At 36.3% G+C, this 23381-nt stretch overlaps 1 protein-coding gene across 4 annotated transcripts in view; it reads left to right on the plus strand.

Annotated features, from left to right (window-relative positions):
- The window catches only part of Rap1a (RAP1A, member of RAS oncogene family), a 69151-nt gene that overhangs the window by 22980 nt on the left and 22790 nt on the right, over positions 1-23381 (plus strand). For all 4 annotated transcript variants that reach the window (XM_090334424.1, XM_090334421.1, XM_090334422.1 and 1 more), the window contains one exon: positions 23246-23329. In XM_090334424.1, the coding sequence (XP_090190550.1) occupies positions 23273-23329 (57 nt within the window). In that variant the 5' untranslated portion in view covers positions 23246-23272. The remainder of the gene's footprint in view (positions 1-23245; positions 23330-23381) is intronic.

A 23381-nucleotide genomic window follows, 5' to 3' on the forward strand; every position in this document is an offset into this window, starting at 1 on the left:
TTAAATTACATCTGATGCTAGAAAATTAAGGTGATTTTAAATATAATTTTGATTTAGTGAATTGTGATTATCTGGTTCTTACATTATTCTTAGACAAGCGACAAAATTATCTTTCTTCCCCTGGAGGATTTTTTTTTTTTTGAGATATAGTATCACTGTGTAACCCCAACTGACCTCTAATTTAATTTTCCTGCTTCTGCTTCCCAAGGGTTGAAATTATAGGGATGTACTAATACATACAACTAAGCTACCCAATTTCAAAAACAGAAGTGATTTTATAATTTTAGAAATCCTTTGAAAGAGTTCTAGTCTAGTAGTAAGCTCAAGTCCCTGAGTTCAAACCTTAGTGCAAGAGAAGAGTTGGGGGTATGTGGGAAAGAAATCATTTAAGAAACCGCAATCATTACTTTGTACAATGCTTGCAGAGACATCCACATCTTTTGAGAGCATTCTTTCCAAGAAATCCAGTTCAGCTAAGTTTAGAACTTACTCATATATTTATTAGCTCTATGTCAAAGGGAATACAAGAAAGTTTTTTCCTTATTTCCAACAAAATTTGACACTATGAAACAATAGAGGGCAAGTCATTGAAGAGGCCCAAGCCCTGTTTTGTATGATGAGACTACCTTAAAGTTCTTAAAGGATTAAAGAACAAAGAATGATACATAGCTTGGACTTTATATAGCTTAGGAAGCATAAAATCTTTGCTACTTGCCCAGGACAAAAGATTGTTTTGAGAAATACATCTCACATAAAATAAGACATTAGGTAGCTGCAAATCAAAGCCATAATGACATACAATTTTACACTCACTAGAATGACTTGTTTTTTTTTAAGTAATAAAAAAATCAAGTGTTGGCAAGGATATGGAAAAATTATAGCATGTATGCATTCATTGCTAGTGAGAATGTTAAGCAGTATACCTGTCTTAGAAAAACAGTTTGGCAAGATTCTCAGAAAGTTAGGTAAAGTTGCCATATGATAACCCATCAATTTCATCCCTAACATGTTCACACACACACACACACACACACACACACACACACACACACACACACACTTGTATAGAAATGTTTATAACAATAAAGAGCTGGAGATGTGGCCCGTTGATAAAGCAAAGGCTTAGAAAGTGTGAGACTGTAAATTCAACTGTAACCACTGCTAAAAAAAAAAAGAGAGAGAGAGAAACAACCCAAAAGTCCATCAGCATCTGATGATTGCATGAGCAAAATGTTGTGTAGCCATCTGTGGTGTATTACTTAGCCATAGACAGGAATGAGGTATTAATATATGTTACAATATGGATAAATCTTGACAACATTTTATACTAAATATAAGAAGCCAGACACATGAAAGGCCACATAAATTGTATGATTCCCTAATACATAGATTTAAATCTACAGACAGTTCTATAGGCCAATCTATAGAAACACAAAGTCTTTTAGTGATTGCCAGAAACACCTGGGATAAGAAATGTAGAGTGTCTGCTTGAATAAAGGCATTTCTTTTTTAGAATAAAAAGTATTGCTTATATTGCCTATATAATAGAATAAGTATTGCAATTATGAACTAGTGGTGGTTATATAACCTTGTGAATGTAATCTTGCTCCTGCTAAACAGGTACTGACGACTTGAGCCATGGCCCCAGACATGTTTGCTATTGTTTATGTATTCTTTTTTGAATGGTGCTGGGATTTGAACTCGGGACTTCATGCTTGTTAGGCAGGTCCCAACAAGCCAGACCTCACTTGGGCCAGACCTCTAGACCTTTTTGCCCTGGTTATTTTTTTTTTACAGTTTATATATTTTTTTATTAAAGAATTTATTAACATTGATTTTTACATCATATTTCAAATGACATGTTTAACAAACGAATACTCAAGAAAGGAATCTCTATATACAATCACTGGCATTTAGTTTTTAGAATTGCCCTGATTATTTTTGAGATAGGATCTCACTTTTTATCTGGGCTTTCCTGGACCATGCTCCTCACATTTATGCTTCTACTTTAAAAAAAATCACTAAATCATAAACTTAATTTTGTTATTATAAAGATGATGTATGAGGGGCTACAGTTAAGTCAGGTAAAGCAGATATTTCATTTTCAACGTCACCCCTTCCTTCATTCTCCCAGTTTTATCCATCCCCTACCCACAAGTTGTATAGCTCATTTTTAACATGTCCAGTAAGTAGAATTGTTGCATTTATGAATAGTATACTTTAAAAATGGTAAATTTTATGGTATGTGATTTAAATCTTCAAAAAGAAAATGCAACCAAAGAATCAATAGTAGAAAGGAAGCAATAAGACATCAGGTAAAGACCACTATTTTATCATGAAGTGGACAGTTACCATTCTTTTTTTTTTTTGTCGGGGGACTTGATTTCTGAGTCTGGGTACTAGCTCAAGGACAGTACTCGATGACTTGAGCAGTCGCTCCACTTCCAGTTTTCTGGTGGTTAATTGGAGATAAGAGTCTCATGGATTTTCATGCCTAGGCTGGCTTTGAACCACAATCCTTAGATCTCAGCCTCTTGAGTAGTTAAGATTACAGGTGTAAGCCACTGGCACCCTGATAGATACCATTCTGAAATTAGGGCTTGGAAAGGGTAGGAAAGATTTGCATAGAGAAATGATATGCTTACATTTCAGGTCTTGTAAGGTTATAACAAAAGAGATGTGGCAAAATGCAAGAGGAAGAAAACAGGGCTAATCTGGCACATTAAGTGATTTGGCCTGCCTTAGGATTAGCATTTTCATGGAATAAATGATATATCATTCTACCTGAAAGGAAGAATTGTTTTTCTTTTTTTTTCTTTTTATTATGAACCAGTACCATGGCTGTCTACTATGATACATTTAACAGGTTAACTACAGCTTAACATTTCTAATCCTAAAAACTGAAATGTTCCAAAGTTTGGAAACATTGAATACTGAGTGACATCACAAATAAAATTATTGGCCTTATTTAACAAGTCACAGTTAAATACAAGAACACTAAGAACATGTAAAATTATCTTTATTCTCTGTTTATAAGTTGTGTAAATAAGTGAGTTTTATTTAGACTAGAGTCATCCCTAAGACAATTGTGTCTCTGTAAATATTTCAGGATTTAAAAAAGTCTAAAATCCAACACACTTTGATTTCAAGTATTTTGGATAAAGGGTACTCAGCCTATATAAAGATCTTAGCAAAATATGCTTTGAGGAATACATTCTATTTATTGTAATTGAAAACAAAAATCCCTTTATTTTTTTGGTGGGGCTTGAACTCTAGGCCTGGGCACTGTCCCTGAGCTCTCAACTCAAGGCTACTGCCCTACCCCTGAGCCACAGCCCCACTTCCTGTTTTCTAGATATTAATTGGAGATAAGAGTCTCATGTTCTTTAGTGCCTGATCTGATCTTCAGATCTCAGCCTCCTGAGTATCTAGGATTACAGGTGTGAGCCACCGTGCCTGGCTAAATTGTTCTTTAAACTTGCCACTTCACTCTTTATAAAGTTCTTTTATAAGTATTACCTTATTTGATCCTTTCTGTCTGTAAGTGGTACCATTCTTATTTTAAAGATGCAGAAGAGCATATTATGAGTTATTAGGAGCTAGGTTCAAATCTTGGTTCTGCTATTAACTAATTTAATGAATTATTTGATCTTCCTAGTACTTTCTCTTGTGTAAAGTGGTACTTATGATATCACAAAGTTGTGTTAAGTTGACAAAAAGTAAGATTCTTGTAATCTTACACATAATATGACTTAAATAAGTGTCAGATTGTTATTGTTATTTATACATATGAAAATTGAGTGAAGTTATTAAGTTTAAATTTCCATTGATATTTTAGGTCTGTGATTGAATACAAGTGTTCTGAATTTAACATCTATTTGTTATTTAGCTTACTTGATTTTATTATATACTCATTTATTAGGCGTGAATTTATTAACTTTGTAAATGTTCTTTAAGTGAAGAACAGACCATATGCTTCATATATAAAAGCAAAAACATTTTCCTTACAAGTCTGTTGTTTTACTCTATGAATGACTAGTTATTAGCAGTCAAAAACCAAGCTATAGGGGCCAGAAGTTTGGCCTAGTGGTAGAGTGCTTGCTTAGCATGCATGAAAACCTGGGTTTGGTTCATTGGTACCACATACACAGAAAAGCCAGAAGTGGTGCTATGGATCAAGTGGTAGAGCTTTAGCCTTGAAAAAGTCCAAGGACAGTGCACAGGCCCTAAGTTCAAGCCCCAGTACTGGGGGAAATAAAACATAGGAGAAATTTCAAGGGAAAATATAGACTTAATATAATTTTGCAAAAATTAACTTGATTACTGAGGGACAAAAAGGTATCCATGATTTTTTTAAAAAGCCTCAAATTTTTAGATCATTTGAAAGTATTTTTTTCTTCTTTTTTTTGTGGGTCATGGGGCTGGAACTCAGGCTGAGCACTGCCCCTGAGCTTTTCAGCTCAAGGCTACCACCCTACCCTTGAGCCAACTCTCACTTTTTTCTAGAGGCTAATTGGAGATAAGACTCTCAGGTCCTTTTTTTCACTGACTGGCTTTGAACCTTGATCCTCAGATCTCAGCCTCCTGAGTAGCTAGGACTACAGGTGTGAGCCACGGAGCCCGGAGCCTGGCAGTAATTTTTTTTTTTTTTTTGGTGGCCAGTCCTGGGCTTGAGCTCAGGACCCAAGCACTGTCCTTGGACTTTCTCAAGGCTAGAGCCCTACCACTTGAGCCTCCACACCACTTCTGGATGTTTTCTATGTATGTGGTACCGAGGAATGGAGCCCAGGTCTTCATGCATGCTAGGCAAGCACTCTACCAGCAGGCCAAACTCCTGGCCCTGGAAGAATTCTTAATAAAAAGAATAGACTAGTTAATAGGAAAACCAAATATTTTTCCTAATGGTAAATTTGGAAAATAATTCACACACACAAAAAGAAAATATGAAAATAGGGGTCAGGAGTTGGGTCTAGTGGTCTTAGTGCTTGCTTAGCATGCACGAAGACCTGGGCTTGGTTCTTTGATACTACAACATAGAAAAGCCAGACGTGCTGCTGTGGCTCAAGTAATAGAGCTCTATCTTGCCTTGAGAAAACCCAAGGACAGCACTCAGGCCCTGCCTTCAAGCCCCAGGACTGTCAAAAAGAAGAGAAGAAAGAACGGAAGGAAGGGAGGGAGGGAGGGAATGAAGGAAGGAAGACGTGGAATAAAAATTTTGTTATCACATTAATCTTGTTAGAGAAATTTAAAGTTGGGTAACTTTTTCCCCCTGAGTATTGGGGCTTGAATATAGGGTTTCATTTTCTTGCCTTAGCTATTTTACTCAATATTCAAACACTGGAGCCACCTTTCCACTTCTGGTTTTTTGCTGATTAATTGGAGAGGTAATAGTATATAGACAGTGAAGCTCTCTACTGTTAGGGAGATGGTTAAGTGGGGCTCACATATTCCTGATGGGATAGTAAATTGGTAAAAGCTATTACTCTACAGGAAGAGTATTAAAAATATTCCTTAAGTTTGATCTATTCATTAATGTTCCATTTGAGAATGTAACTATATGGAATAAAACTTGGAGGGGGGCAGGGTATGTTGAACACATCACTCTGGAGGCTAAAACAGGAGGACCAGAGTTCAAGACTCTGCTAGGCTACCTGGCTCAAGTAAACATTTAAAATTATAAATGGAGATTTATTACAGCATTAATAATTATATATAACTTGATTTCATGTTATAGACATATTGTATGGTTATTCCACAATGAATACTGTAGCAAAGTTGTTGCATTCCATTTGGCCACCTGTTCTGTCCTTGAATCTTTCATTAAATGCTTCAATTAGTTTCCAGCATATTCCGGAGTTATAGAAGGCTTATGTTTTTCCAGAATAGAGAAATGCCCCGTGCTATTCTTTTCTGGTTGCACATTCTACAGCATTAATTTAGCTTCAGATGCCTTCACCTTTGAAAGCAGGGAGCTCAGAAGCTGATTAGGGTCCTGTTTGAAGTTCAGCTCTTAGAGAAATTTGATAACATTTGCATGAATGCCAGATCATACAGCCACAGTTAGTTTCTTGACATATTTTTTTCCATGAACTGCTTGGCTTCATCCCACAGTTCATAAAACCTTATGAACACATACAAGAGATTTTATTTCTGCTTTGAACTAACTCAGTACCTTGCACTCTTGGTCCACTTTCTCATAGTTGGCACTCTACCACTTGAGCCTTTCTCTGAGCCATGCTCCAGCATAGATTTGCTGTTTAGAGTGGAGCTTTTTCAGTACTTCCCTGCCCTGTTGAGCCTCTGACCTCAGTCTTCCCAGTTTTAACCACTTCCAGGTCTCATTACAGGTGTGAACCATCAGTTCCCAGCAGTTCAGTTCTTTCTTCATAAATGCACTTAACCCTTCAAGCCAACCATGGCTGGAGCTCCATCTGTAGTAGGACCATTTTTCATATGATAGCTCCTCTTTTCATTGATAAATTCTCTCAAGCCTTCACCTCTTGTCCATTTCTCTTAGAAAGGTCAACTCTGTATCAACCTTTCTTTGTAACCATTCGTAGGACATAGCATATTATACCATGTAAACCTTTACATTTGTTTTTTGTTTGTTTTTCCCTTTTTGGTACTGGAGATCAGACCCAGAACATTGTACTTGTTAGGCTTGCATCTTGCTACTGATCTACATCCCAGCCTACCATGAAAGTTTTAATAACTGTTTTGTGTTGCCAGCAACTCAATTATTTTGCTTTGATCACAGTTCTGATAATTCATCTTGAATTTTTTAAATGTCCAACACTTACATCAATTCTTGAGGTCTTTTCTGTGCACTGTACCTTTATTGTGGATGTGTAGTTAAAGGTTGAATTAGAATTACCATCTTCCTTGACATCATTGTCAGTCATCAGAGGCAAGTTCATCAACTTTGAGATTAATCATCTCATCATGTCATATTACATGTCATTGTCACCACATCCCTGTAGTTTTGCCACAGCATGTTCACACCAGTGTGTGCACTCCCATGGCCCTGATTGTCCTCTGAGTCACCACAATACAGACAGATGGGCTGCAGACAGCTGACAAGAAATGTACATATCTGTCCTGTTCTGTATTCATGTCTCCTGTCCTGCAGTGGATATTGCTTACATGTCCCTCAAAATTTACATTATTATTATGCTTTACTTAATAGAAATTTGTTAGTATGAAAAAAGCTAGATTTACTGTATTTTGAGTTTCACGGCCAGATGAAATGATTGCCCCATGGGCTAATGTGTCCCTTCCCATGCATTTAGGAATTTCTCCTCACTACCCATTTCTTAGCAACTATCATCTACTTTATGTTCCTATAAGTTTGACTACTCTAGATACCTTAAACAGGTGAAATCATATATGAAACCTTTTGTGACTGGCCTATTTAATTCATTATGTCTTCAAGGTTTACCTATTCTGGAGATAGCATATATCATATATCACCATTACTTTTTTGTTTCCTTCCTGGCACTCCCCCTTTTTTTTTCTCCTGTGGGCAGAATCTCCTACGTAGCCAGGGTGCCTTTGAACTGTTGGTATAACCCAAGCTGGCCTGAAACTTGAAATCTTCCTGCCTTAGCCTCCTACATGTTTGGATTATAGATATGAGTCACCATGGACAGATACATTTTTAATTATCCTATCCTCTCATCCTTGTCTGGACAGCTAGGCTGCTCCCACCTTTATAAAGGAGGTTGGTGCTATACATGGGTATTCAAATATTGTTTAAATCGCTGCTTTCAGTTCTTTTCTTTCTAATTTGTAATTATTTCACAAATCATTCTACCATTTTCCAAAGTAGCTACACTATTTTTATATTCCCACCAGCGTTGCTCCAGACTTCAGATTTTTCATATCTTCATTAATCTTTATTATTTTGTTTGTTTTTACAGTAGCTACAGTGATGTATATGAGGTGGTATCTCATTATTTTAGTTTAAATTCACATTCTACTTACTGATGCTGAACATCTTCTCCTGAACAGCTTATTGGTGGCCACCACTGCCACACACCTCCTTCCCCTTCCTCTTTCCCCTCCCTTCTTCCTTTCTTCCTTCTTTCCTCTTTCTCCCCCTTCTTCTTTCTTCTCCTCCTCCTGTTTTTTTTTTAAATGTCATTCATACCTTCTGCCTGCATTTTCTCTTTCTAAAAGTACTTTTATTATCTTCAAATAGTTGTTCAAAAGAGTTTCAGTTTAGTGTCGGGGCCGGGAGTTTGGCCTAGTGGTTAAAGTGCTTGCCTAGCATGCATGCAGACCTGGGTTTGATTCCTCGGTACCACATATAGGAAAAAAAAAGCCGGAAGTGGTGCTGAGGCTCAAGGGGTAGAGCTCTAGCCTTGAGAAAGTCCAAGGACAGTGCTCAGGCCCTGAGCTCAAGCCCAAGACTGGCAAAAAAAAAAAGTTTCAGTTTAGTGTGTCTATACAATGCATCTTGATCAGGGTCATCCCCCATTTATGTCATGCCTACCCATCTCATACTCCATTTTCACCTATGTACATGGAGAAGTCTGACTATGCCTGTTGTTTAATTTATTGTTTGTTTTGTGTTTTTCTTTTTCAGTTGTGGGACTTGATTGGGTTGTTTATTAAGTTCTGAATTGTAGAAGTTTCTATATCTTTCATAGTGAATCTTATTGGATAATTTGCAAATACCTCTAATTCCATGAATTCCAAATTTATTCTGTTGATATGTACAGGGTTTTTTTGTTTTGTTTTTGTTTCATTTTGGTCTGGTTGTGGGGCTTGAACCTGGTCTTGGGTGCTGTCCTGGAGCTCTTCAGCTCAAAGCTAGTGCTTTACCACTTGAGCCCACAGTACCACTTCAAGTTTTCTGGTGATTAATTGGAATCTCACAGACTTTTGTGCTCAGATTGGCTTTGAACCTTGATCCTCAGATCTCAGGCTCCTGAGCAGCTAGGATTACAGGCATGAGCCACCATACTCAGCACTACAGCAGGTCCATTTTGGCTTTTTGTGTAGTTAATTAGAAATCAGAAGTCTCATGAACTTTCCTATCTGGACTGGCTTTGAACCTTAGTCCTCAGATTGCAGCTTCCTTAAAAATAAAGGTATGAGCCACTGGTGCTCAGCTGTATTTCTGATTTTCTCTTTGTCATATTATTTTACTTTTAAACTTTTTCTAGTGATTGCCCTTAAATTTACAATGTACCTTTATAACTAACACTAACAAAGATAACTTTCAGATAACATTATGCTATTTCATGGATAGAATGCAATTCTTCACAGTAATCCCTTATATTCTTTCTGTCATTTCACTTAATCCATATGCTATAATCACATAATTCATCATTATTGAAATACAATGTTATCTGTTAGATCAGTTATAGAAAAGAAAAATGAAATAAAAATGTATGTTTAAACTTATTTTCCTTTTTTTTTTTTTTTTTTTTTTTTTTTTGCCATTCCTGGGCTTGGACTCAGGGCCTGAGCACTGTCCTTGGACTTTCTCAAGGCTAGCACTCTACCACTTGAGCCTCAGCACCACTTCTGGCTTTTTTCTATGTATGTGGTACTGAGGAATTTTTGTTGAAGTATTAGGGGTTTCTCCTTCATTTTGCAAGAAAATTGACCTGGAAATAGAATTATAGTTTGGCAGACATTTTCTTTCCACAGTTAAAACATTTCATTTCACATCCTTGCTTACCTGCTTTCTTATGTAATTCTTATCCTTGGTCCTCTTCCTTTCAAACATTTTCTTTATGCCTTTCATTTTCTGTAGTTTAAATGTATGCCTGTCTTTTGGTATTTATTAGTCTTCTCTGAACTTCTTGAATCTGTGGTTTGGTATTTAGCCTCTTTTTTTTTCTTTAACTTCTTTTTTTTTGTTGTTGTTCCCTCATCCTTAGCTCCTTTCTCCTTTTGACCCTGTCATCGAAATTTTTATGGAAGTTAACTAATTCTTACCACCTCCGCTGCAGCTGCTCTGGTCCATGTTGTCTTGGGTTGTTGCAGTTGTCTCCGAATTTTTCTTCCTGCCGTTGCTCTTAAGCTTCTCTGTCATAGCCAGAGAGTTTTAAATGTTTTTCAGTGGAAGCTTGTCATCCTCTGTTCAGAATCATCAGTGGCTTCCTACTATACTAAGTAAAAGCCAGTCTTTACCTTGGCCTAAAAGGTTGAGTTTAATGCCTTGTTTCATGTCTTACCTTTCTTCCTACTAATTACCTCCTCCTTGCTCTCAGATCATAATGTCTTCTTGTGTTCAGAAAGTCACCAAGTCTGTAAAGGCTTTTCCACATACTCCCCTCAGATTTCTATTTTATTCTATACTTTTCTAAGTCTTTGCCCAAATATCACTATTAAAAAATGAAACCACATGCTTCATGAATTCTATTCCCTTTTCCTACTTGGTTGTTCTCCAAAACACTTGGGTTGTGGTATATTTTTTTTTCAATGCTAAGATTAAGGTCCTTGAGTATGCTTGCCAGTAGCTCTACCAGTGAGCTACATCCTTAAACCCTCTCTAAAATCTTTTTTCCAGATGATTCTGCCCATTGGTAGCCCCAGGCTTGACAGACCTGAATGCATGTCATAATTTTTTTTAAAATACACAATTCAGGAAGAAGTAAGGAGCCAGGTACCTTGGTGCTCACTTGTAATCATAGTTACTTAGATGGATCCCTGGCAAAAAGCATGATATGCCCTCTTCTAAAGAAATAATTGGTTACAGTGGTACATGACTGTCATCTCAGCTGCATTGGAAATATAAATAGGAAATTTGTGGCCTATACAGAGGAAGGTAGACAAACAGACAGACAGAGGATGAGAGGAAAGGATAAGAGGAAGAAGAAGGGAGGGGAAGAGAATGGGGCAGGGGGCAGCATCAGATTCATCCCTGTAATCTTAGCTGCTCAGGAAACTGAAATCTTGAGTTCAAAGTCAGCCCAGGCAGTAAAAGAGGGAACTAAAATGAAATACAAACACACATATTATATATATATATATACACACACATATATATATACACACATACATGCGTGTGTGTATGTACATATATATAATTTAAAGGTCAATGGACCGATTCACAGTAGATAATACTAGAAAGTTATGATTAGGAAGGTAATCTGAAAAATAGGTTAACCAAAAAGATGGAGATGGAAATAAATATATGAGAAAAGAATATTTGAAAATTGTGGCAGAAAGTGCTAGTTTTCCCTGACAGACTTTTTCCCTGTAATGATGAAGAGATGTGCTAGGTAAATGCCTAAGCTTACATTTCATTGCTTTCTTGACAGTGAGGCATATGTGATAAGGTTTTAGCAATTCAGGGTGCAAGTGGAAAATGGATGTGTAACTTCTAAATCACGCCTAACTAGGAAGGGCTGTGTTCTTTCCTTCCTCTGTCTTACTTCCCATGGACTGACTGGCATGTAGCACAGTTGGTGTGCTATTTTTGGCTATATAGAAGGCAGTATTTTAAGGATAACAGAGAAAAGGATGTGAAAACTTGGCTCCCAGAATGCTAAACTGCCAAACAAACCTTGACCTATCCTTTCCAATTGTCACATGGGGGAAAAAAGCCTTGAATATTGTTTAAGAAATTTTATGATTTCATGGTAACAGTTCAGTCTACATCCTAAAGTATATGAGAAGATTTAAAATTGTCTAGCCAGAATTCAAGATGTAAAGAAAAGTCAAGTAAAGGTAATATTTAAGAAGATTACAGTAGAAGTTTTTTCAAATTAGGTACAAGAGAATTTAAATTTAAGTAGTCAAATCCTGTGTTCCAGTGGCTCACGGGTTCCCCTCAATTATTCCTGTAATGCTAATTACTCAGGAAGCTGAGATCTGAAGGACCTTGGTTGGAATCCCAGAGAGGAAAGTCCATGGGACTCTTATTTCCAGTTAATCACAGAAAAAGCCTGGAGTGGCTCAAGTGATAGAGTGCTAGCCTTGAGCAAAAGAAGCTCTGGCACAGTGCCCAAACTCTGAGTTTAAGCCCCAGGACCTGCACCAAAAAAAAAAAAAAAAGAAAGAAAAAAGCCAAATCCTTAGCAAGATAAATAGAAATCTAAGACAATATACATTTCATAGTTAAATTTCCAAACGGCTCTATCAGAAATAACCAGAGGGAAAAAATTACTTTCAAAGGATCTCCCATTATATTAATAGGCTCTGACTTACTGAAAAAAGAAAATAGAAACCAAAAAGACAATGGATTGTAACTGAGTGTACTGAGAGTATCTCTCAAGACTGAAGGAAGTGGAAGGTAATGTAAAAAGACATTTCAGACAAATAACAACTAGGAATTGTCACCACTTCCTGGGCATCCCTAAGAGAATTTTCCAGAAGATAAATAAGCAGAATAAACTAAAGAAAGGAGAAAAAAAATCAGTATAAAAACAGAACACAGAGAAATAGAAAAGCCAACAGTGAGATATTAACAAAGGAAATAGTTTCTTAGAAAAAGATTTACAAAATAAAAATCCTGACAAGACTGACTTGAAGGAAAAAATAATTACATATCACAAAAAAAGATAGAACAATATACGTCCAGAGCTGTTCATTATTATTTTTGGACCACTAAGGTTTGAACTCAGGGCTTTTTGCTTGCTAGAAAGGTATTCTGCTCCAGCAGTCCATCAGTCCTAAAGTTTATTATTTAAGTATGATATACTAACATTATTTTGTTCAGGGAAGAAGTAAATTATTATATCTATTGTTCTAATAGTATAATCTTTCAAGACCACTTGTCAGAAGTTTTCCTTTTGAGTAAGAGCATTAATAAGAAATTTTGATAAAGTTTAATTTAGGAGATTAAAGATTTATTTGGAAATAATAATATTTTTTAAACCCGTTGAATGTATTTCTATTTATGCATATGTATATGTGTGTGCCTTTCCTCTGTACATAAGGCAAATTTAGCAAAATGCATGTAGCCAAGAAGTTATTAGGAACTTTGTGGCTCTTCTGCTCACGTCTGGCAATTTCTTGAACTGTGTCTCTAGTTCCAGAAAACTTGTGCTTTTTTTTTTTTCCCCCTTGCTGGTCCTGGGGCTTGAACTCAGGGACAGGGCACTGTCTCTGACTTTCTTTATGCTCAAGGCTAGTGTTCTGTCACTTGAGCCTCAGTGCCATTTCTGGCTTTTTATAAGTAGTTTATTGTGGATAAACTATTGTGGATTGTTTATTATGGACTTTTCTGCCCAGGCTGACTTTGAACGGAGATTTTCAGATCTCAGCCTCAAGAGTAGTTAGGATTACTGAGGTGAGCCACCCAGCAAACTTGTTAATAAGTTATAGGTGCTTACTCCAAAGGTATGATGCCACCTTACAGATAGTGATCTGTACTTTAGTGTCTTCTTTCTTTAAATCAAATATTGTTACCAGACCTGTAGTAGTATATTTTCATACTGTTCTACTGAACTAAACATTATGCCTGTGGAAGATGTAGATGTACTGGTAACATCTTTGTTTTCTGGAAGAATAGTAGCAAATACAACCCAAAACTTTTTGGGTATTTTAATTTTGAGGCTTTTGAGCACTTAGGATTGCAAATTTTAGATGAGAGATGCTTTGCCAGTAAAGTTTACGTAAGTACTTCAAAATTAAAAACAAAACCCATTTGTATGTATGTGCTTTGAAGTACATTTTTCTAGACTAATGGAGAAAAGGAAGATCCTGGGTTGACAGCTATCTGCAATTGCCAGAGGGCAACTGGAATACATTATAGTAACCTCTAGTAAAGATTTTTTTTTTGAAGGGTGAGAGGAGGAAGTAGGAAGGAATGGAAGGAAAAGGGCATAAAACTGATAGATTGAAAAATTTGAGTAAAACATCAAGTTGACATTTCAGAATTAATACTATTAGTATGTATTTAATGTATATTACCAAAAAATTACTGTGTATTTATTTAGAGTTAAGATTGTCATCTGCTGTAATTACAGTATCCCAAACCAAAGATAGTTAGCAGTATGAATCTTACTTAGAAATATAGATATCCAAAGAAGCAACTGAAAGTTTAGAGTAATTGTGGAGAAAGGAAATACAGTGACTGTTCTTTCATATTAAAAACTGTTTAGTAATACTGCTAATAGTCCTACTCAAGCATGAAGTAGTTGTTTTGTGGTGCTAGAAACTGCACTCACTTTCAAATGTTCTAATATTGAGTTTAATCTTCAGCACCAAGCACACACTACGTCAGAGACAAAGGAAGACTGAATGAAACTATAATAACTATTTAAGATTTCATTTGAAAGAGTATAGAATGGAAGAATTATCTGTATTCTAATTTAAGGCCTGCAAGTGGCTTTTACAAAGACACAGCAGTGTAAGGAACTTTCTGATTATTAGAACATCCAACAGTAAATGGACTATTTTGTTTCCTCTGTTGTCTTCCTAAACTTTGTTAGGTAGCTGGTAGAACTTTGGGTATTTCCCTTGTTGTTTTAGTCTTTTCTGTTGTTGCTGTAACAAAATAACTGGAACTGGATGACTCAAAGCGAAGTGTATATTTGCTTACATTTCTAGAGGCTGGAAAATTCAGGAAGATGGTATAGGTATCTGCTCAGTTTTCTTCTGAAGTCTTTATAACATAGCAGTGAGTATTATGTGGATAGACAAGGAAGTCAGAAAGAGCTAACTTTGTAACCAAGTTACTCCTCAGATATATAACCCAGAATTTTTTAAATTGTGCATTATCTCTCAAATGCCATTCAAGTATAACTTTGAGTTGAATTTAATATTTGTTTTTTGGGTTTTTTTTTTTTTTTTTTTTTTTGCCAGTCCTGGGCTTGAACTCAGGGCCTGAGCACTGTCCTTGGACTTTCTCAAGGCTAGAGCTCTACCACTTGAGCCTCAGCACCACTTCCGGCTTTTTTCTATGTATGTGGTACCGAGGAATCAAACCCGGGTCTTCATGCATGCTAGGCAAGCACTTTAACCACTAGGCCAAACTCCCAGCCCCTGAATTTAATATTTGGAGGACACATATAAGTCATAGCATCTTCTAACTGTATATTCCATCTTTCTGTACTTTTGTTTTATGCCCTCTAGGGTGCTTTTTTCTTTCTTTTTTTTTTTTTTCTAGTCAGTCATGGAACTTGAACTCTGGGGCCTAGGTGCTGTTCCTGAGCTCCTCAGCTCAAGGCTGGAGCTACCCTACCCCTGGAGCCACAGTGCCACTCCCAGTTTTTTAGTGGTTAATTAGAGATAAGAGTCTTACAGTCTTTAGTGTCCAGGCTGGCTTTGAACCACTATCCTGAGATCTCAGCCTCCTGAGTAGGTAGGATTATAAGCATGAGCCGCTGTTCCCAGCTCAGGGTTCTTCATCTACATTTATTTCTCTTTATACCATCTATTGAACTTTTATTTTGATGGTTGCGTTTTATGTCTGCAGCATATTGTTTATATCGATACAACAATTTCAAGAAGTTTTTAAGCAGATTTTTATTTATAGTCTTCTATAGGCTTTTTAACTTTTGCATTTTGTCTTTCTGCTTGTTGAATTTATTGCATCTTACAAATTGTTTTCTTCAAATCTGTGAGAATCTCTGTTGTCTTTTCCATTTATAGGAACTTACCTTTCATTGTGAAAATGAGTAGATAATGTTTTGGGGCGGACAGTGAAGACTAATTTATAAAATTCACTTGCATAGATAGTCAGCACTTCAACTTTGTTTAGCTTAGTTCATTTTAGTTCTGGTTCATTTATAAAAATGAAGATAAAAGTGCTAGTTCATTAGAATGTTGTGAGAATTAAAAATGTTAATACATATTAAAATGTTCAAAACAGTATTTTGCATGCGGTAAGTAGGCAATAATCATTAAAGCTAATTTCTTGTATTTTTTCTAACTTTTTAAAAACTTTACTTGCTCAGTCTTCCTGATAAATTAATATTGTCTTTTTTAAACTTTCAGAAGCCACGCAGTAAATATTTTAGGCTTTTAGAACATATGGACTCTGATGCAAATCAGCTGACTTTCTGTGGCCGATTTACATAACTGTCAGTAACATCATGTAACATTCAATTGTATTAGATATAATGCCTGTTGGGTCAGCTATTTCTATAACTATTAATAACTTCATGTAACATTTACATTGCATTAGGGAAAATACTTGTTGGGTAATGTAAATGTTTTTAAACCATGTAGAGATAATTTAAAGTACATGTGAGAATATGCAGTTTTTATGTAAATTCTATGCCATTTTATAAAAGAAACTTGAGCATCTGTGGGTTTTGATATTCATGTAGGGATTATAAGGTAACCAAGCATTCTCTGCATTGTGTCTTATCAGTTCTTTTTTTTTTTTTTGCCAGTCCTGGCTTGAGCTCAGGGCCTGAGCACTGTCCTTGGACTTTCTCAAGGCTAGAGCTCTACCACTTGAGCCTCAGCACCATTTCCGGCTTTTTTTATGTATGTGGTACCGAGGAATCGAACCTGGGTCTTCATGCATGCTAGGCAAGCACGCTACCACTAGGCCAAACTTCCGGTCCTTTTTGGTTTTTTTTTTTTTCATATATTTTTATTGTATTAATAGAAGGGTTACATTATATTCACCAGGTAAAAGGTATAGTATTTCACAAATATTGATACCCCTTCTCATGTCATGGTCCCCATTTCCTTCCCCCCTCCCACCGCTCATCTTGATTTCCCCTCTTCCCTATCCTATTTCAAATTCCCAAGTAAGCATATATAAAATATATCAGATCTGGCCGGGAGTTTGGCCTAGTGGTTAAAGTGCTTGCCTAGCATGCATGAAGACCTGGGTTCGATTCCTTGGTACCACATACATAGAAAAAAGCCGGAAGTGGTGCTGAGGCTCAAGTGGTAGAGCTCTAGCCTTGAGAAAGTCCAAGGAAAGTGCTCAGGCCCTGAGCTCAAGCCCAGGACTGGCAAAAAAAAAAAAAAAAAAAAAATATATATATATATATATATCAGATAACAAGGTGAAATATTGTAACAATATGAGATAACCAAGGGACAGTAAAAGAGATGAGAGATAACACAGTACATTGAGGACAACAATCACTCATTATATGGCTTTTGTTTCTATATCCTGGAGGTCCTTACATTTAGCGTCATACTTTATGGCCTTATGTATCTAGATTTTGTTCTATTGTAAATCTCTGCTAGGAGAGCCCAAGGTTTCTATTCATTATGACAAATGAGGGAAACCATTGAGCCTATGTTCCTTTGAGTCTGGCTTACTTCGCTTAATATGATTTTTTCTAAGTCTTTCTATTTCCTTACAAATGGGGCAATATCGTTCCTTCTGACAGCAGCATAGAATTCCATTGTGTACAAATACCACATCTTCTTGATCCACTCATCAATTGAGGGAGATCAGGGTTGGTTCCATATCTTTGCCATGGTAAATAGTGCTGCAATGAACATTGTTGTGCTAGTGGATTTAGTATGTCCTTGTTTCTGGACGATTGGGTAAATGCCAAGTAGTGGAATTGCTGGGTCATAGGGTAGTTCTATAGTTAGTCTTTTGAGGAACTGCTGTACTGCTTTCCATAGTGGTTGAACAAGTTTGCACTCCCACCAGCAGTGTAATAGTGATCCCTTCTGGCCACATCCCCTCCAGCATCTGTTATTAGATTTCTTGACCCTGGCCATTCTTACTGGAGGTGGAAGCTTAGAGTTGTTTTGAATTGCATTTCTTTTATGTGTGTCTTATCAGTTTCTTTATACACGATCTTTGTTCAGAATGTACCAGTCTAGAAGATTGGGAACTGAGTATGATGGTGGGAATTTTTTTTTCTGACTGTGTACAATGAGAACTTTTACAGTCCTCTAAGCAAGTAGTATCTGCTTTTTTTTTTTTTTGGTGGGTCATAGGGCTTGAACTCAGCCTAGCTGCTGTCTCTTCACTGTTCTGCTCAAGACTACTTCCCTACCCCTGGGCGTAGGCGTTGTTCCTGAGCTATTCAACTCAAGATAAAAGTCTCTGGTCCTTTTGTGCCTTTGAACCTTGATCTTCAGATCATATCCTCCTGAGTAACTAGGATTACAGGTGTGAGCCACCTTGCCCGGCTCAGTATCTGCTTTTTAACTATCATTAAGCAGTTGAACAACAAAGTTAAACTTCTATAAGTAAGGTTGTAAGTACAGTGCATCTTGATCAGTGTCACCCCTTTCATCATTCTTCTCTGTTCCCCACCCCCCATTCCTACCCTTAAATCATAAGACTGTTTTTATGTAACATACATTGAATTTAAATGACTGCATTTGTTCACCCTTCCTTTCTCCATCCATGTGCCTCCCCATTGCCTTCCCCCAAAACATGTTTTTTTAATGAAATAATATTTGTATGATTTTATATTACCCAAAAGTTTGAGGGCTGGGAGCATAAGCTTAAGTGGGATAGCACATGCTCTGAGTTAAAACATAGTATTGCAAAAGTGTACATTATGGTACACTATGTACAGTGTACATTATGGTACACTGTGAAAGGTTGGGGGGGTTTGTTTTGGAAAGTTAAATTCTACCGTAATTTAGAATGCCATTCTCTTTCCATACTGTGGTAACATGTCAGTTTTGTTTTCTTCTGAAGTACTAGGAATCCAACCCAGGGGCTTTATGCTTTGCACTATACCTAAATCCTGCTAGCCCCACTTGTCACCTATTCATGGTATCTGCACATGTTTAAAGATAACAAACAATATTGGGAAGAAAGTAGTTTACATAGTTCTTAATTGAAAGATTTTGTTTTACAGTTTCTTTATCACAACTAAATTTTATTTTAATGAGTTTGTATTTTTAGGTTCAATTCTGCAGGAAAAAACATTGGTATTAAGTTTATGTATTTTGTGTTATTTGCCTCACATAGACAGTCCAGCTACTTTGTAAGTAGTTATGTCAAAGGAAGAATAAAAATTCGTTACATCTTGTACCATAATGTTAAAGATTCAAGATTGACTTAAATCGTAAGCATAGTGTAATGTTTATTCCTGTCCTCTGTATTTGTCAGGAAATCTTAACAAGAGTAAAGTTTCCTGGTGCTGTTTTGGGAGTGCAGGGCATAAAAGATTTCCATAAAAAGGCATAGGATTTTCTTGGAAGACCATAGTAGTTTTCTAACTTGGCAGTAATGAGTAAGAACTCCCTTTAGAAAGAAAATATTAATTCCAGTTATTCTTATAAGAAATTATGTGTATGTTTTCATATGTGAGCAGCTGTTGTATTGACAAATATGCTTATGTGTACACGGTAGTAGCCAATGACATGTGTTAAGTGTAAAGAAAATTTTGTTTATAGTATTTAAAAATGGCTTTGAAGCTAAAATATCTTACTACTTTTATTAAGGAACAGAGGCCAAATAGTTGGTTGTTGAGGACTATCCCCCAAAATTTGATTATCTCAAGTTCTTCCCCTAATTTCTGCTACTTTAGGAAAACTATAAAGGCTTTAGGAAATGTAAGTGAGTTTTGGTATTTTAGGATTACTTTTTAGAAGTTGCACATTTTTTTTTTACAGAGATGGTGGATTTATATATCATTATAGCAATAGTAGTCCCCAGACATAAAAGACCTAGAAAGAGAGTTAAGACTAGGATGATCTTACCAAGACATGAGAAAGGGTATCAATGTTTGTGAAGTAATGCACCTTCTACCTGGTGAATATAATGTAACCTTTCTATTAATTACAATAAATATATATGAAAAAAGAATAGGATGATCTTTCTGCATAAAATATATACATATTTTATTTAAATGAGAGAACCTCTAATACATCTATGGTTTTTTTTTTTTTGGAGGGGAGGTTTCTATTTCAAGTATCTGCTATGGTTTTAATAACTACCATCTTTCATAACAAAGAGTTGTGAGCCTATATGTATATAGTTCCTTGGTTGCTGTTGCCCCTCCAGACATTGTTTCTATTAGGTGCTTTTTTGAGAGGAATCACAGACTTAATTTCTCCAAGAAAGTATAATCTGGAGTGGGGAGTTTGGCCCAGTGGTAGAGTGCTTGCCTAGCATGCACAAAGACCTGAGTTTGATTCCTTGGTACCACATACATAGGAAAAAAGCAAGAAATGCTGCTGTAGCTCAAGTGGTAGAGTTCTAGCCTTGAGAAAGCCCAAGGACAGTGCCCAGGCCCTGAGTTCAAGCCCAGGACTGGCAAAAAAAAAAAAAAGTATAATCTTTCTTTCTAAACCTTCTCTTGTATTTCCTGCTTTAATAGAAAGTCTGTTATAAGCAATCTGTTTGCTCAAACTAGGGTAGTTAGACATAATCCTTCGCTTTTCTTCTTTCTAGTAAGTTTTGAACAGTTACATGGTTCTGGCAGTCTTGTCTTGAGAAAAACACTATTCTTCACCATAGAATTGCAGTGTCTTCTAAGTGTTCTTTCTTGTTTGGTCTTCTCCTTTTTAGTTATCTTTCCAAAATGTATGTGTAACCATAATAACTTTTTTTAAATTACCTCTTTTCTCCCCTTTGCTTAATGGATAAAATGCAAACTAACTTGACAGATTCCTTTGCAAGCATAAGTCAATCTCATTAACAAGCTCTATCTTCTATAGCTTTTTAATAAACCATGTGTTCTAACCACACTAACTAACCTAATTTGTGTTCTGTGTATATGTGTGATACTTTTAATTTATTATGCCATTTCCTTAGAATCGAAAAACTATCATGGAATCTCCTCTGCCCTTTCATCCTTTCCTAAACATATATGTCTATACTATATTCATGTCATACTTTATTATCCTTTCTCCTTTCTAAATTTCTTGAAGATAGGAAGCATGTATTTTTTTAATTTCTATTTTTACTTCTGTTTTTCTAACTCCTATGGCCAGACTTAGAAGACACTTTGTAAATATTTTATTTAGATTAGAATAATCATCCATGCCTGCTATGAACATAAATGGTGGTACTGTCAGAAATTCCCGACTGAGTTATCTTAAGCCAAGTCTTACATGTAGTAGTGTACATGTAATAAAGCACACATATTTTAATCATCACCTCTAAACTACCTGTACTGATCTTCTGACACAGGAGCTTTGTTTTGTCTTTCCTGTAAAGAATTTTGTATAAGGAGAATCATACAAAATTTGCTCCTGTCTAGCTCCTTTTACTAACATGAGATTGACTCCTGTCTAGCTCCTTTTACTAACATGAGATTGCTCCTGTCTAGCTCCTTTTACTAACATGAGATTGACTCATGTTGTCTTCATTCCTTTTTATTACTGAATAGAATTCCATTAACTGGATATATCACCATTTAGCCATTCTTGGGTACTTGGATTGTTGCTAGGTTTTTGCTATTATGAACAAAAAAAAAGAACTGAAGTACATTTATCTCTTAGCATATTGTTAAATTTGTTGAAAAGACTGAATTGCTTTTAGCTCTTCCTTGATGTTCTATTGTTATGTAGGAGGTTAGTTAACCCAAATATTTTTGGCTTCAGTCACCAATAACTAGCCAGATGCTGATGGCTTATGCTGGTAATCCTACTAATTCAGGAGGCTGAGATTTGAGGATTGCAGTTCAAAGCCTGCCCAGACAGGAAATTCTGTAAGACTTTCATCTCTAATCATCAAGAAGCCAAAGTGAAGCTGCTGCTCAGGTGGTAGAATGCTAGCCTTGAGCAAAAAAAAAAAAAAAAAAAAAAAGCACAAGGACAGCACTCATGCACTGAGCTCAAGCCCCAGGAACAGCACAGGAAAAAAAAAAAAAAAACAACTCAGTAGACTATTGTTTTATTTACTGACTTTTTACCTTACAATGTTGGGGAATACTTAGCCTGAGGGCTGTACCGGTACATAAAATGATTTGGGACATAATGTGACAGACATATATGCTTTTCATATCCTTCTCATCAGCTGCCTGTGGCTTTCTGCTTGTACTGATAATTTTGTGTGGCCACAAATGATGTTATAAATAGACAAATGACCCTTGGCAGCAAAAATCTTCTCCATCCCTGTGACATAGGGATAAAAAGTAGTGTTTATATAGGCCAGGAGTGTGGCCTAGTGGTAGAGTGCTTGCCTAGCATGCATGAAGCCCTGGGTTCCACATATACAGAAAAAGCCAAATGATACTGTGGCTCAAGTGTAGAGCGCTAGTCTTGTGAAAGCCCAAGGTTGGAGCCCAGATCCTGAGTTCAAGTCCCAGGACTGGCTAAAAATAAGTTTATATTCCTTTTGTCCTCTGTAACAATTTGATCTTATAGAGTATATTCCTTCTTTTCATTTTCTTTAATAATTTTCTTTCATTTCTGGTAGTATTTGCTAGGCAGATACTCTACACTTGAAGTACAATCCTAGTCCTATTTTACTGTAGTTATTGAAGGGATAGGAACTCACATTTATACCTGGTGGCTAGACTGTAATCCTTCTGTTTACATTTCCCATCTAGCTGGGATGACAGATGTATGCTACCATGCCCAGCTTTTAGTAGTGATTGGGTGTTGCTAACTTTAATGTTTAGGCTGACCTCAAACCACAATCTTCCTAATCTCTGCCTATGAAGTAGTTGTGATTGCAGGTACACCCAACAAGTACCTGGTCAGTATATTATGGGGGTTGGGTGCAGATGGGTGGTAATACTCAGGTTTATATTCAGGACCTTACATCCTCTAGACAAATATTCTGTCATTTCAGCCATTCCCAGCAGCCTTTTTGCTTTTAGTTAATTTTTAGATAGGGTCTTGCATTTTTGATAGATTCAGCAATTTTCCTTCCCATGCCTCCCATATAGCTAGTATACAGGCATAAAACATCACACCCAGTTTGTTGAGATAAGATCTTACTAACGTTTCTCCCCTGAGCTGTCTTCAAAATACTGTCCTCTTGATCTCTGCCTCCTGAGTAGCTAGAGTCATAGGTTTGCTCTACCATGTTCAGCTATAGTGATGAACAAAATAGTGTAGAATTACTAGGTAATACTATTTAGGTAAAATAATAAGCAAACAAAATACCCATGTACTTAATATTAAAGCTCATGAGTGAACATTTCAAAAAAATGTAAATGGTTTAAATTATGGCTTTGCCTTTTAATCAAATATTCTTAGAATTAACTTGAACAGGCTAAGGATTGGCAGAAATCTTTAAGCAGTTTGGAGGCATGGCAGTAGTCTTACAAGTCTATGTGAAAATATACATGATTTTTACAATATGGTAAAATATGTAGTTCTTTAGATAGTATCAAAGAAAAGAAGAAAAGCAAAATAAGATCCCACATTTGATGTAACAGTGGTAGATTTCTTTACTAGTATGTTTGTTAATTTTTTTTTCTAATTTTTTCAGAGTGTCAAAATTTAAAAATACCACACCATGCGTGAGTACAAGCTAGTAGTCCTCGGCTCAGGAGGCGTGGGGAAGTCTGCTCTGGTAAGTTAGCCACTAACTCATTGGTATATAATATATAGAATTTTGGTTTTTG

The sequence above is a fragment of the Megascapheus bottae genome, chromosome 6, assembly GCF_031878675.1.
Source record: "Megascapheus bottae isolate mThoBot1 chromosome 6, mThoBot2.hap1, whole genome shotgun sequence".
Lineage (NCBI taxonomy): Eukaryota > Metazoa > Chordata > Mammalia > Rodentia > Geomyidae > Megascapheus > Megascapheus bottae.